The following is a 15,386-nucleotide window of genomic DNA, read 5'->3' as shown; positions in this document are numbered from 1 at the left end:
AATTTGTTTGTGGTAATTTTAGTGTTTGTTATCATTTTCAATGGACGGTTTCATGCAATATTGGATGAAGTGAGAATTTTTTTTGGCTAATTTCAATTTTAACTTTTGAAAATTTAAAATTTATTATTTTTTAATTGAACACAATAAATAAATGAATAAATAAATATAGTTGGCTCTGCTCTCTCTCACGTGACATCATGAAATATTTTTATTTTTGTAAAGAGATAACTCAAAAAAAAACATACGTTACTTTTTCTTTTTTTTTTTTTTAAATATATATATATATATAAACTACCTTTTTTTTTTCATTTTCTTTTTTCCAAATTTGCTTTATTCATAATTATTCTTCTAAATTGGTTAATTTATTATATTGCCAAAAATTCGATATCTCTCAATATCACACTTCTTTGACTAATTTGATGCGATGGTGCCTGGATGCTAGGTGGTGCAACTGAAGCATACTTAAGATCAATAGTTGGTTTCTATTGAAGGTCGTAGAATACGGTTGCCAACAATTTTACCGAAGTAGTGTAGGTTGTTAGAGGTGGCCGACCACGACATGTGATAGGAATGAAGTAGAGAACTAGGTGAGAGCTAAATTTTGTTCTTATACTTTTAAATACTAAAAAATTAATTTTCTAAAAAGTTAATTTCTTTTCCTCAAACAAATTTATTTTCTAAAAACGAGTAGTTTCCAAACACCTCAATACATTCAAATACATCTTTTTAAGTATTAAAAAAAAACAATTTCTTATGCATGGACTAATAATTACAAAGTTCTTTCAAATATACCTAAAAATTTCCATTTCTAAAATCAAGACAAATCAAACAAAAATAAATAGACACCAACACAAGTAACTTTAGACATATATTAAAAAAAAAACTAAAATTAGGATATCACGTTGTTAATAATTTTGGGTTCTTTTAATATAAACAACCTTTCAAATTTATTATATTATTTTTAACTCAATATATACTTTTGCATGTAAAAAATTAAATGTTTTAAGACTTTAAGTATACATTATTAAATTGAACAAAAGCTTGTTCAGATGTTCTAATAGTTTAATTATTCTACCTAATGAAAACTACATATCTAGAATTGTTTATTCTAATTAATTAATGACATAAAAATCAAAATCATTTATCTTGAATTGAATAAAGTTTAGAGATACCATTTGGAAGTTAACTAAGGTAGAATAATTGTTGATTTAAAAATTAAAATGATATAAATATATAATACTTACAAATCATGAAATTCGTTTTATCTTTTCTCGACGATTAAAATATCGGTAATATAGAAAATGCACAACTATCGAAAAATCACATTCTAATTTATTAATGATAAAAATTATTAAAATAATATTTCTTACTCTTAAATTTTATTTATTTTGGTTTATGCATTATTTAAAAATCAATTTATTATTAGATAGAACAAAATGAAAAAAATTAGAAGTACATTTCCAACCCACAAGACAAACATGCTTATATACAAAAGAAGACTTGGTGTTTATTGTAAATACACATACATATCATTCCACAACACGTGACCTAAGACCACGTGACATGATATTATTAAAATAAATAAAAAGCATATATTCTTTTATTTATTTATTTATTTATAATTATTTTTTATTAAAATAATGCCAGCGATTTTTATTTAAGGAAAAACAATCAGTAGACAACAGTGATTTACCAAATATAAAAATATATTGCCATGTAAGCAGCCAAAGTAACGATGCAGCGAAGGTTTTGTGTATAAATAGGGGAGTTGTTGGGGGGGGGAGGGGAAAAACAAAATACTCCATCCTTATTTGTTCAATATAAAATCCATTATACATATATATTATATATTAGGTAGAAAAAATATAAACTAAAATTATGATGGAGGTGAGTTGGGGAACGGCTGCGGCGGTGACGGTAGTGGCGGGTGCGGCGGCGGTGTTCTTTGCGGTGGTGAAATGGGCGGCGAAGAGTTTCAACGAGTGGATTTATGAAGCGAAATTGGGGGAGCGGCGGATGGCTCTGCCGCCTGGGGATTTGGGATGGCCTTTAATTGGAAATATGTTGGGTTTTCTTAGAGCCTTCAAGTCTAAGAATCCTGAAACCTTCATTGATAGCTATGTTTCCAGGTCTTCCTTTTTAATAATTTATCTCTCTCTCTTTCTCTTTCTCTTTTGATTTGTCTTTTAAATTATTGTTTCCTCTCTCTAGAGATAATTGGGAGCGGATATCTCGATGTGGGTGTCCGTCGCCGCTTAACAATTACATGCATGGTTGAATAATGTACTGACATGTTTTAGTTGCGAAGAAGTAGAATTACTTCGACTCCTTAAAATATGATATTTCTTTTGAAAATTATAAAAAATTAATTTTTTTTAAGTCGAAATACATATAAACTGATATTTTTTTCCCCTTCTCTATGGATATATATTTTTTTAATATTCTTTCTCCAAAAGTTAGTAAGAGCCAATATACCTTGGTGTGAGTGTTGTTGCATGCATGATTAATGGACGTTTTTATCTTCTTTTACTTCATAAAAAGATAAAATTTGAATGTTTGATTTATAAAAAAACGATTTATCATTTCTATATAAGAATTTGATCGAATCCTTGAATCTCTCAAGGAAGGTTTTTGCCATACCTAGAGATTTACTATTATTTAATTCTTCTTAGATTCACTAAAACATCTACGCTAGATGGATTAAGTTACTTGAACAAATAATAATATCTTCGATAAAAAGATAAATATATCTTATATAACCATCGAGAAAACATATAAAACAAATGGTTTTTAAGAAAGTAATTTGTTTTTTTAAGAACAATTGTTATGAGGATAAGAATGACAGTTTGATCATATCATTGAGAAGTTGAATGTTTTATTTGCGTTTTTTCTTTTTTTTTTTTCTGTCTCATTTCTGACAAACGACAGAGATATACAATTCAGGTTTTTAAATTATGTAAAGAGAACGAGGGCTATTTTAGTACTTTTAAAGGTTTATGAGCTCGAAATTGTAGTTTTGTATTTTCATTTTTTACAATCTCTTCCTTCCTCATGAAGAATTCCTTTTCTCAAAACTCTAATTTCTTTTTTCTTATTCGCTATTTATTTATTTATTTTAACGAATAGTTTGTGTTTCTATTTTCTTTTAACGAAGAAAAGGACAAGGGAACAAAATTACAATAATGTCCCTGGAAGCGTTTCGAACGGCATGCATGAAAAAGTGTAGAGAATTGTGTGAGTGAAGTAAGCAGACAGACAGACAGACATACAATGAATTTAACTCAACTTGTTTTTTTCTTTTCTTTTTTTTTTTTTTTCTAAAAATGTTTTCATTTATTTTATTCTTTATATAAAAATGCTCCAATATTATTCATTTTTTAAAACCTTTTAAATTCTTAAAAAAATTAATCCAAATAAGTCCTACATGATCAAGCTCAATTTATTGAGACGGGTGGTGTTGTGAATTCACGATGGCTCGAAATTAGTTATTATTGTTTGTGTTTAGGATATAGTTTATTTTAATTTTATTTATGATAATATATATTTGAAATTCAAACTATTTTGAGGTAGAATTATAAATAAGAAAATATATAGATGCATCGTGAACATTATTTTTATTTAAATTACAACCACGGTTCGTATGTATTTTTAAATAAGAAATTGAAAATTGAATTTATTGGAATAATTTCGATGTCGGTGTGTGGTTCCTAAATTTAATTGTTTAGACATCTCTAGTGAAAGAAAGAAAAAAAAAAAAAAAGTGGACAATTTTGTCTTGTGTTCATCTTATGTTTTGCTCAAATCTAGGAATTCTTTGTCTCATCATTTTCTAGGTCACTCTTATAAATAATAAAAACCTATAAATTATATATTTCATTCATAATATCACTTTTGAATTATCTTATAAACTATTTGAAACCGAACATCTCATTTCCTCTATCATAACATAATTTATGGTGCTTCTTTTTAATATTTCAATAGCTTTTTTTTTTTTTAATTTGATGACATCTATAGAAATTTTGAAATATCCACATGTATTTTAATATCATATTTTTAATCTTCTAATTTTATCCATTATATTTTTAATATCATAGATGCACTAAAAAAAATAAAAAATGTCTATGAAAAATTTCAAAGTGGATGAAAAGAATGCATTTTTACTAAGATTTATTTAGAGATGATTGAATTTGAGTTTTTTTTTTCTTCTTTATTTAAACAAACAATTATCTATGAATAATGAGGAGATTAGAAATCTAATTATTTTAATTAATTGTAGGTTTGGGAAAATCGGAGTGTACAAAGTTCATTTGTTTGGAAACCCTAGCGTGGTCGTGACGACGCCGGAGACATGCCGGAAAGTTCTGACCGACGACGAAGCCTTCCAACCCGGTTGGCCACGCGCAGCCGTAGAGCTCATTGGAAAGAAGTCATTCATTGAAATGCCGGTCGAGGAACACAAGCGCCTCCGCCGGTTAACCTCTGCTCCGGTGAACGGCTTCGAAGCTTTGAGCAACTACATTCCTTACATTGAAGAGAATGTATTAAAATCCTTGGATAAATGGTCGACTATGGGACCAATCGAATTCTTAACTCAACTTCGTAAGCTCACATTCACCATTATCATGTACATTTTCCTTAGCGCGGAGAGCGAATCGGTAATGGAATCTTTAGAGAAGGAGTATACTCGGCTTAACTATGGTGTTCGAGCCTTGAGAATTAACCTTCCTGGATTTGCTTACCACAAAGCACTCAAGGTATTTGATAATTTTGCCTCAATCAATTACGAAAAATGTACTTTGGATTCTGGAATTTGTTTGATCGATTAAACACCACCGGTTACATGTTTAGGCTCGGAAGAATCTTGTGGCTGCGTTGCAAGGAATTGTGACGGAGCGAAGGAAGCGAAGATTGGGCAAATGGGCGCCGAAGAGGAAGGACATGATGGACGCTCTGATTGATGTTGAAGATGAAAATGGCAGAAAATTGACTGATGAGGAGATCATTGACATTCTGGTGATGTACTTGAATGCAGGTCATGAATCTTCCGGCCATACCATGATGTGGGCAACTATTTTGTTGAATCAACACCCAGAAGTTCTCAAGAAAGCCAAGGTATATATAAAGTTAGGATCTTAATTAGCTTGTTTGGTTACTCAAAATCATGTCATATTTTCATACTTGGTGATAAAATTTGTGTGGTATCATATAAGATCAATCATGATAAAAGTTGGTTTAATAAACTGAACAGGAGGAACAGGAGGAGATTGTGAGAAGGAGGCCCCCAGGTCAAAAGGGATTGACATTGAAAGAATGCAGGGAAATGGAATATCTCTCGAAAGTGGTCGATGAAACTCTTCGCTATGTGTCATTCTCCCTTGTTGTCTTCAGAGAAGCACAAATGGATGTCAATCTTAATGGTATACCCATCTCTCATTTTTTTGAATGTCGTATTAGCAGTCTACATTTTAACGATGGAGGATCAAACCATCAACTCTACTGATTAACTATTCTCAAATTGACAATATAGAAATCGCTAGAGTAGTAATTATTGAATGTTTTAGCCTCTCTCTCATTTGAATTGAAACAATGTGGTTGGTCGTTTCATACCATTACATATTTGCGAGAGAGATTGAAAATTTGGTTTAACCATGTAATTGAGAAATTATTCAATAAATCTGCTACAATGTGGCTAGCAATTTTGCACTAATTGAATATATGAAAGATGAACTACAAACGTAGTTCAAACTTATACCAAGAGGTTATTAGAAAACAGTCGGGTTTTCAAATACATGAACAATTTTTCCAATGCATCCAAGTGTTAGGAGGTAGATGGGCACTGAATAATTATTTCGTCTTGTTTATTTCTCCATTGTATGAATGATGTTTGTGTGATTGCAGGCTATCTAATTCCCAAGGGTTGGAAAGTGCTGGCTTGGTTCAGAAGCATTCACTATGACGATGAAGTTTACCCAGACCCAAAGAAATTTGATCCTTCAAGATGGGATGTAAGTTAAAACTCATAGTTTCAATATCCTTTTTACAAGAATTCAAGTTATATCACATCAAATGAAATCCATCTCTAATTTTAATGTGTGATATCCACACTGTGTTTGGTATTTGTATAAAGGGATTTATCCCAAAAGCAGGAGAGTTTCTTCCATTTGGAGCAGGAAGCAGGCTGTGCCCAGGAAATGATCTAGCCAAATTGGAGATTTGTATTTTCATTCACTATTTTCTCCTCAATTACAAGTAAGTTCACTTGGAAAACACAGAACCTAACGAATTTTTTTGTATTAACAATTTGTGTTGTTGATCGTGTTGATTTTCTTTACAGGCTTGAATGGCTGACCCCTGATTGTCCAATCTTGTATCTGCCCCATTCAAGGCCAAAGGACAATTGCTTGGCTAAAATCAGTAAGAATTCCAGCACTGTTGTGTGAGGAGAGTTTATAGTTTGTTATGTAGTATAATGGGTGTTCACAGATAGACACATTGCATTCCAAATCTTGGATTCTTCTTTTGTGTCATTTGTAGTGAATTTTGTACTGGAATCCTCGTTCAAATAAATTTAAAGTTGCTACAGTTTGTCTTCTTTCTAACTTTTCCATGCTCTATAATTCCATACCCTTGCTGCTTCTGAAAATGATGTGTTTTGAAGTCACTGTTACAAGTTATATGGCTAAATTATAAAATTATCCAATACTATATCTTTTACTTTTTCAAAAGTAGTAATATTATCTGGCTTTTAGGAAATCCTTGGAAATTTTTGGATTGAAGTTAGGACCTAGATTGATATGGTCCTGATCTACTAACTATAGGCAGCAAGCAACCATCACATAATTTTAGGTTTCAATTTAGATTCAGAACTTTAAAGGGAGCGTTTTGGTCAACAAGTTGATTATTGACTTGAAGTGGGAGAAAGTAGAATAAGTTTAGGATGTTGAAAATTTTGAATCTTTCATTCAAGAGAGAGAGCTCTATTGAGAGACAAACTTCTCATTGAATACATCGTTTTTTTCTTCTTCTTCCTTTTGTTTGAAGCCAAATTAAAGGTTGTTGTATAAGGAAGGATTGGTTTTTATGAATCTGTGCCAAATTAATAGTTTTGAAAACACCTTTCAGTTTTTATGAATCTTTCAAAACCAACAAACAATAAATTCAAATTTGAATTTGAATTTGAATTTGAATTTTCACACACTATGCATAAGTTTGTAAATAGTAGAAGTATGTTTGTAAGAAATTTCATTCCAACTTGACAAGGACTGAATCTTAAAAGTATTTTGTTGTTGAATAGAAAAGAGAGGAGGCAGCAGAAAATGTGAACTCTTATGAGACTTCCTATGATGTTCTTTTCACATAATTTCCCATCGATTAATTAATTAATTAGTTTTTAGTTCTTGAATTTCCCTTAAATTCAGGATAAAGACATCTCATATCCTTTGACTTTAATTTAAATAACACATTCATAGTAGAAAAAAATTAAAGTATATTATCATTGCTTTTAAATGTTTTTATATTCAAATTTATGTCGTGTGTTGTGTTGTGTTCTTCACATGATATTAGATGGATTTTAAGTGAAAACAGAAAGGAACAAACTTTGAATCTAATATGAAATTACATGTTTAATTATACACTTTTTAAGTTTAGGTCTATTGTGCTCTTACACTTTCAAAAAAAATATTTAGCTAAGATTTTCAACTAAATAAAAAAACTACTAATTTTTTAAACTTTCGATGGTGTGTTTAAATGGGTCACTAATCCATTCTATTTTGGTTGGTCGATCATTTTAATTGTTTGAATTATTTATCTGAAAATTCATTGATTTGGATTTTTTTCCGACCAACCAATCTATCATGTACAACCCTAAACATATAATCGAAACTAAAAGACCCAGTAAATACAAACATGAAACATTAGAAATTAAGTTTTACTATGCAATTGCAATTTGTACATAATCACCAATGATTGCTCCTTTATGTTTTTTCTAATTTATTAATAAAAGTTTGATGGAACTTTAGTAGTTTCTTGTAAGTTTTTGTTTGCTAACCATCACTGTCTAGGCAACATTAGGATAAGGAATGATAATCTATTTTGACTTTGATGATTTCTTTTTTACATTATGAATAGATATTATTCTTCTCCCACATAAGTGAGCTTTGATCAAGTAAATGTTTTGGTAACTCACAATATTATTTCAAAGTCCATTCAAATTCTCTCTTTTTAGTTGAGTGTGAGAATTGGGTTTCCTTTTCCATTTTATCATTTATACGTAGTCTTCAATTTTCTTTTATCATATAATCAACGACCTTATTTAATTGTAATTAACTTCATGAAATTAGAATTTGTCAAACATGAAATATTTTGGTTCATATTTTAGCTTGAAAAGGAGTGTTAGAAGATCACCTTACGAGTTTAAAAAAATTTAAACTAATTCTCATTTATCTCGTTGATAAAATAGATTGGTCACATGATGTAACCTTTTAATAATTCTATCCTTTTTGTTTGTTTGACATCGGATTCTTAAAAGAGAAATTAAAATATTTATCAATAGAAACGTACATACATATATAAAAATGAAAATTGAGAAATTTACCCTAAAATTACTATAATTTCAAAGCAAAATCAGAGCTTTGACTTTGAAATGATTATTCTTTCGCTTCACAAATTTTGCTTTTTTTTGTTTAGATTGATAATTATGTATCAAACATTGGAATTTAAATGAAGAAAAAAAAAAAAAACGTTTTTCTCAAAGTAAGCTAGCTAGCTAGCTCGATGATAATTATTTAATATAATTTTTTTCATTGGAGTTGAAACGTTTAATTCAACTCATCAAACACACACACAAAAGAAATAAAATGAGATTATTAAGCATTAATTATTATTAGCAGTAGTAGTCTAAACCCACACATATATAAAAAAATTGTCAATACACTAAATAAAAAAAAGAGAGATGAAAGATAAAGGCATCGACTTTTGTTTCAGTTTGAACCTCAGAGGAAGGAAAATGAGATTATTAAGCATTAATTACTCTCTCTTATTAGTTTAAATTAATAATTTAGAATTGTTATATATATATATATTGAAAGAATAATTTAGAGTAATAGAGAGGGAATAGAGTTCAATTCAAATGTCCAGGGAGGATTTATTGAATAAACATTTTCCCACATTTTTGGGTTTAATTAATAAAATAATTATATATACACAAACACACATACTTTTAAAATAATGAAAATACGTATAAAAGTGGATTAATCTTAATCCCGGCAAGTCTTTCGGATCTAATTCAATTTACAATACCTTCCTCTTTTCCAAAGTCAACCCTTTTCTATTTTTATTCTTTTTTTTTTAACTATAAAACCCTCTATTTTGCTTTATTTTCACATTTATTAGAATTGAGATTTTTTTAACTGACATACAACATAATAAAATATTTACAAAATATCATAATCTATATACGATAGATTACAATAAACTACGATATATTATTGTCATGATAGACATAGATAGTAGTTTATTTCAACTTATCGTGAACTATCGTAGATAGAGGATGATATTTTGCTACGATATATATTTTTAGAAATTTTGTATTTTGAAATAATTTTCCTCGTTCAAACTTTGTTATTAGGTACGATGTCTTGATGATTTTCATGTGAGTTAGATTCGAATTTCGACATGGTTCCCAATATTTCTACAAATTATATAGTAAGATAACAGTGTTTTATTTGGAAGATACCCACGATGTATTCAACCAAAATACCCACAAGGAGTAGTTTTTGAAACTTTTTAGGATATGAATGATTTTGAAACTAAGAAAAGACAATTTCATTATAAATTTATTATAGATAAAAAGGAGAAACTTTGGTAGAATTACTCCCAATTTCAAATAATAATATTAAAGAAAACAATTATATATTAATTATAGTCGAGCTATGCTTCTTAAGTATATGAAATCTATCCTAATACTAATTCCTAACCTTAAAATTTTGGTACGAATACGTGCTAAGAACGATGGTTAGTATTATTATTGAAAATTTGGATGAACATTTTTTAACAATAAATTGGGTTATTGGGGTAACATGAATGCATTTTTAGACATTAAAAAAAAAAAAGGGAAATAATGATTAAAAAAGAATTGTCAATGCCCTACTTGTGATGCATCCAACCCCTATGCATTAAGACTGAGTTGGTTCAACTACAAATTAATAAGACAATCACAATATTACCAAATTAATTTCATAATCAAAAATATATAAAAGAATGAAAATGGTCAAAATTTTACTTTGGGTAACATTTGGGTGGAAAAATATATTGCATTTTTGGTATCTACATCTACATGCCAATTCCTATTCTTCTTGCTCTTTCATTATTCACATACTCAATCCTTTAACCTATAATTTAAAATTAAGGGTTTGTTTGTATATTGACTTACCAAAAAAATGTTTTGTCTTTTTAAAATCTATTTTGAGTACTTCCAAACTCGTTTTTTTCTTTTTTTCAAAATAACTTGTTTTTTAAATTAAACAGTTGAAAATGTAATCCAAACATACTCTAAATTTAGTTAGTGATACATAAATTTCCTATGTATTTTAGGGGTGATCATCGATCCATCATGATCGATTTTTTTATTTTTTTTTATATTATGATTTAAAACCAACCTAGTCGGTTTAGTAAAATGTTAAACCGACCTCCGCATCGATGAGTAAGGGTTGGTTGGGTCGGTTTAACACATAAAAAATATTTTTTTTGGAAATTCTTGATTTGAAACTTTTTGAAATCGACCCGACCAATCCCTCTCGTTTTTCAACTGACCGACTTCGGTTTGGTTGGTCGGCTCAGTTTTTCGGTTTATCATGCTCACCTATATGTATTTTATGTTTAAATCTTAAAAAAGAGGGGGGGAATTGACCAAAAGTGGAGGGGGGAAATTGCAAATACCAAGAAATTAAATATCATAAAAATAGAAAGACTAGAGGTTTGGTATTGGTTCCCATTTATAACAAAACAGCTTGCATTTGCATCCCCACCGATTTCATTTGACTTTCATTTATTTATTCTAATAATTACTTTTCTTTTATTTCAAAAAAAATAAAGAAATTGTCAAAAGGGTTTATGACGTCATCTTACAAGCAGCTTCCCTATAAGACCCTTCTCCTTCTCTCTGTCGCCATTGGAACGTTTGAGAGCTTAACATAAAAGAAAAAAAATTCTTCGATCATCAATGGATTCCGATTTTCCTCCTCTTTTTCGATGTCCCATTTCCATGGAGCTCATGGAAGATCCGGTCACCGTCTCTACTGGCGTTACCTACGACAGAAAGAGCATCGAAAAATGGCTTTTCACTTACAACAAAAAAACTTGTCCGGCCACGATGCAGACACTCGCTGCCGGTGCTGACGACTTCGTCATCACCCCTAATCTCACTCTCAAACGCCTCATTCTCGCTTGGAAAATCAACGATTCTGCCTCGACGCCGGCGACGGCGCTCGAGGAAGTCTCGTCGCTTCTTGCCACTGTTGAGTCTTCTCCATTCAAGGTTAGTTCTTTGAGGAAATTGAGATCGATGATCGAAATGAATGATGGGATGAAATCGGAATTTGTTAGATTGAGTGGGATTGGGATTGTTGTTAATGTTGTGATTCAAATTCTCATTGATTGTTCTGATTTCTCGACGTTGGAGACTTGTGAAGAGGCTTTGGGCGTTCTGTGTCAGTTTCCGATTTCAAATGAAGATAAACTGTTCGACGAAATGTATAAGAGAGAAGAATTGATGAAATCGATTACTGTTGTTCTACAAAGGGGAAGTGCAGAAGGGCGTTTTTACGCTGTGAAAATCCTTAGAAATATTGCTAAAAACACCAATTACAATTGGGGATCTGTTATGGAAGAACAGGCGATTGATTTCTTCAAGCCATTGTTGGAACTTGTCTCGGACGAATTTCCCACAAAGGCTAGCTCATGTGCATTAGATGTAATGATAGGAATTCTCTCATCCTCGAAAAGGAGTCGAGTGAAGGCGATCGAAGCTGGGGCAGTGTGGATTCTGATCGAGCTTTTACCGGAGTCGGGGAGATCGAAATGCGAGAGAATGCTGCAGATTTTGCAGAGTTTATGTGAATGTGCAGAAGGGAGATTGGCTTTGGTAGAACATGGGATGGGAATTGCAGCTGTGACTAAGAAGATTTTGAATGTTTCATATGTAGCAACAAAAATTGGAGTGAAGATTTTGCTTTGGATTAGTAGTTTTCACCCAAGGGAAAGGGTTGTAGATGAGATGATGGCATGTGGGGCAGTGAAGAAGCTGCTGATGATATTACACATGGACAGCGTCGGTGTCGGTGACGGTGGCCGGAGTTCGACGAAGGAGAAGGTGATCAAGATTTTGAAGATGCATGGGAATAAATGGAGGCGTAGTCCTTGTTTTCCCAGTGAGTTGAAGAATTATTTGAAGTTTGTGAATGATGAATGATATTGATCTTTGCTAAAGAAATCAAATCAACATACTATAGGAAATAATAATAATATTCATATGGCGTTTGTAACACATTTTTGCTCAATCTTAATTGAGTTTTGGAAATATATAGTAATTGAATAGGGTGTTTTTTTTTTCAATATATGATGATTGAGTTTTGTTTTTGGGTTACTCATTTGTTTGTGTAGTGAAAATGGTTTGGATTCATTTTTTTTTTCCTTTCTATTTAGATCAAAGCTTACGATGGTAGATTTGTTGAGCTAACTATGAACTAGATGGTTTTGTTTATATTATATTTATATTAGTTTCATCTTAATGTTTATTTTTTGTGCTTTTGAGATTTTTTCTATGATATAATTAAATACCGATTTATCCCTCATATCAATATCAAACTCATGGAGTGTATAAGTATCGACATATTGATGGAAATTCAATATTAAGATCCCAACTTATAAACTAAATTTGTAAATATTCTTCTCTGTTTGTTCTTAAAAATTTAGCTTATGTATTGAGTTTTTTAAACTATTTATTTAATTATTATTAAAATCACTTTTTCAAATCTTAAAAATTTGTACGTTTTTGTCCATTTTTCACACTGGGGTAAGTTATTAAAGAAGTTTTCCATAAAATAAATAAAAATTGAAAATGTCAAACTCGAACATAACTTAAGTGATGAAGACATTGTATATGGAGGTAAAATATTCTAATCCACTCACCTTTTTTGAGATCAAAAAATCAAACCTATACATCATTATACATTAATTTATAGTTACAATGTTCAACAAATTTGCAACGACCGATAAATTTCTCCCTAGCTTAATGATGTAACACACAGTAGATTAATTAGAAAGTTAATTCGTCCAATAACACATTACTTCGAATGCCTAACAAATGTTTTTTTTTTAAATTATACACCTATTTAATATAAAATAGAATTGTCTAAAATAATCACAATGTTTCAACTTCAAAATTTATATAAAAAATACAACTAAAAAAACCATTCCTCGATTAGAATGATAATTAAAATTTAATGTTACACACCTTATATTACATAACCATTTTTAAAGTTAAATTTTGAAAAATTAACTAAAAATGAGAACTTCGACGTCTAGAACAAAGATACAAAAATTTTGTCGACGAAAAACTTTATAATTCAGTAAAAATAATCTTAAGAAAAAGTAAAAACTAGGATTTCAACCTCAATCTTAAGAGGATGAAAAACCAATTTACGCTTAACCAACTAATGATAATAATGCAAGCTCCTTTATAAATAAATTCAACAAATACAAAGTTAAAGGTAGAATTTGAGCTCGAAATCTACATGAATCCATCAACAGTCTATTTTAATTTTGACCAATAGAGCCTTTTTATTTTGTGCAAATTAAACTAATAATCTTGAAAATAAAATTTCAAATCAACAGAGATTTGGTGGGGTATTTGTTTTCCTTTTTCTTTTGTCATTATGGTTTTATGTTTGAGTTATTGAAGACTTTTGGATAAACAGAAGGGATGCACTCCTTTCCATTATTATTTCTCCACTTTTTACCGTTGAATTTCTTTGTTTGGGTCCATCTTTTTATGCAATTCTACTCATTTTTATCTCCAAAAATAGTCAAACCCCACTTGAGAAAATTATTTAAAATCACTTTACAAAGGTTCCTTTTTAAACCCCCATTTTCTTTTGTATGCATAATCCAAATGCTTATGTTGGAAGCAAGAACAAAGTGCACATCAGCATTAATTACCCTCCCAACCCAACCCATTTTATTCAACCACTTCAACTCACCTCCTTATAACTAATTTAGCCTAAATTTAAAGAAAGAAAAAAAAAGATCTTCGACTTTTAACGAAAAAGCTTTATAAATATTTCAAAACTATAAAAAATCTATCATGAAAATTAGACCCACAAATAGCTGTGCCAATGACCAAAACCGGTGTGGCGTTAAGATCTCAATCTTTATCTAACATTCCAATGAAATTTTGTGAAAATTTTAAATGTAACATCACAGTTTATTTTCTTTTTCTACAAAACTTTTGAAGAAATTTACAAATATAATAATAATAGTATATTGCAGATCCATCATTTTTCTTCTATATTTTACCAATAGTTTGATTCATTTTGCTATATTTAAAAATAACAAATGTTTGATATTTTGTATAATTTCACCAATAATACGAGAGTAAAATAAAAGGACAATTATATTTATCCAATACAGAACCATCTCTTCAATCTCTTATTCTTAGTTTTCTTATATGCACGGGTTCATTCGTAATTCTTCTTCAATAAGATTACTTGTAGTTGAATAATTATGAATTAACACCTTTCTTTCATAAGAAGTTACTTTGAGTTATTATTTGAAGAATGTGGGACATCCCATTAAAGTTAATCGGTAGAGAGGTTGGCTGTTGGTTGCAAATGGAAAATGGAGAAACTTTAATTTGGTTTTTGGGGCCAAAAAGGAATTTAGAAGAAAGAGAGAGAGAGAGAGAGAGAAAAGAGTATTTTGACGAGGTTTGACTGAAAAATATTTCTTACCAAACGGTTGGCTCCAAATTCTACCCTTTGTGTCTATGGCAGTTCGTTTCCATATACTATGGCATGCTTCATTAAAGCTTATTGGCAAATCTTTGAATGGATTCATCGCCATATATATATAATTTCTCTTTTTTTAGAAGAAAAATCGAGTTTATATATTTGAAAGTGAATTAGTTTGGTTATCAAAAGTTAATCGTCATAATTACAACATCAACCAAAAAGTTGAATTCTTCAAATTGATTGTTAAAATTTTTATTAAATTTGTCTTGACATATGTTAGTTGGTTATTTAATATAGTATCAAACCAATGTTATTTAAGATGTTGTGTATACCTATTTTCTCTCCAATCATCTTTTCACTTGTTAGACCTAATTTATTTTT

The 15,386-nt window shown here is 30.0% G+C and overlaps 2 protein-coding genes across 2 annotated transcripts; both read left to right on the top strand.

Annotated features, from left to right (window-relative positions):
* Positions 1–1,804: 1,804 nt before the first annotated feature.
* Positions 1,805–6,591, top strand: LOC103483403 (ent-kaurenoic acid oxidase 2-like). The gene is made up of 7 exons (XM_008440012.3): positions 1,805–2,129; positions 4,277–4,754; positions 4,849–5,112; positions 5,249–5,417; positions 5,899–6,005; positions 6,128–6,249; positions 6,335–6,591. Exons 1-7 carry the CDS (start codon positions 1,879–1,881, stop codon positions 6,438–6,440), a joined length of 1,497 nt encoding a protein of 498 aa, XP_008438234.2. The 5' UTR covers positions 1,805–1,878; the 3' UTR covers positions 6,441–6,591.
* Positions 6,592–11,132: 4,541 nt separating this feature from the next.
* On the top strand, positions 11,133–12,644 carry LOC103483401 (E3 ubiquitin-protein ligase PUB23-like). Its single transcript, XM_008440011.3, has one exon. The coding sequence runs from the start codon at positions 11,219–11,221 to the stop codon at positions 12,464–12,466; it is 1,248 nt and encodes a 415-aa protein (XP_008438233.2). The 5' UTR covers positions 11,133–11,218; the 3' UTR covers positions 12,467–12,644.
* Positions 12,645–15,386: the final 2,742 nt, after the last annotated feature.

Source organism: Cucumis melo, chromosome 6, assembly GCF_025177605.1.
Source record: "Cucumis melo cultivar AY chromosome 6, USDA_Cmelo_AY_1.0, whole genome shotgun sequence".
Classification (NCBI taxonomy): domain Eukaryota; kingdom Viridiplantae; phylum Streptophyta; class Magnoliopsida; order Cucurbitales; family Cucurbitaceae; genus Cucumis; species Cucumis melo.
The sequence above is the reverse complement of the archived record's forward strand: the minus strand, read 5'-3'. Positions and strand labels throughout refer to the sequence as shown.

What these genes read in the sequence shown, in the direction of transcription:
- LOC103483403 (XM_008440012.3), top strand. Translation starts at nt 1,879, where the DNA reads ATGATGGAGGTGAGTTGGGGAACGGCTGCGGCGGTGACGGTAGTGGCG. An exon ending in CTTACCACAAAGCACTCAAG is followed by an intron (nt 4,755 to 4,848) that starts GTATTTGATAAT and finishes TTACATGTTTAG; the next exon opens with GCTCGGAAGAATCTTGTGGC. An exon ending in AAGTTCTCAAGAAAGCCAAG is followed by an intron (nt 5,113 to 5,248) that starts GTATATATAAAG and finishes TAAACTGAACAG; the next exon opens with GAGGAACAGGAGGAGATTGT.
- LOC103483401 (XM_008440011.3), top strand. Translation starts at nt 11,219, where the DNA reads ATGGATTCCGATTTTCCTCCTCTTTTTCGATGTCCCATTTCCATGGAG.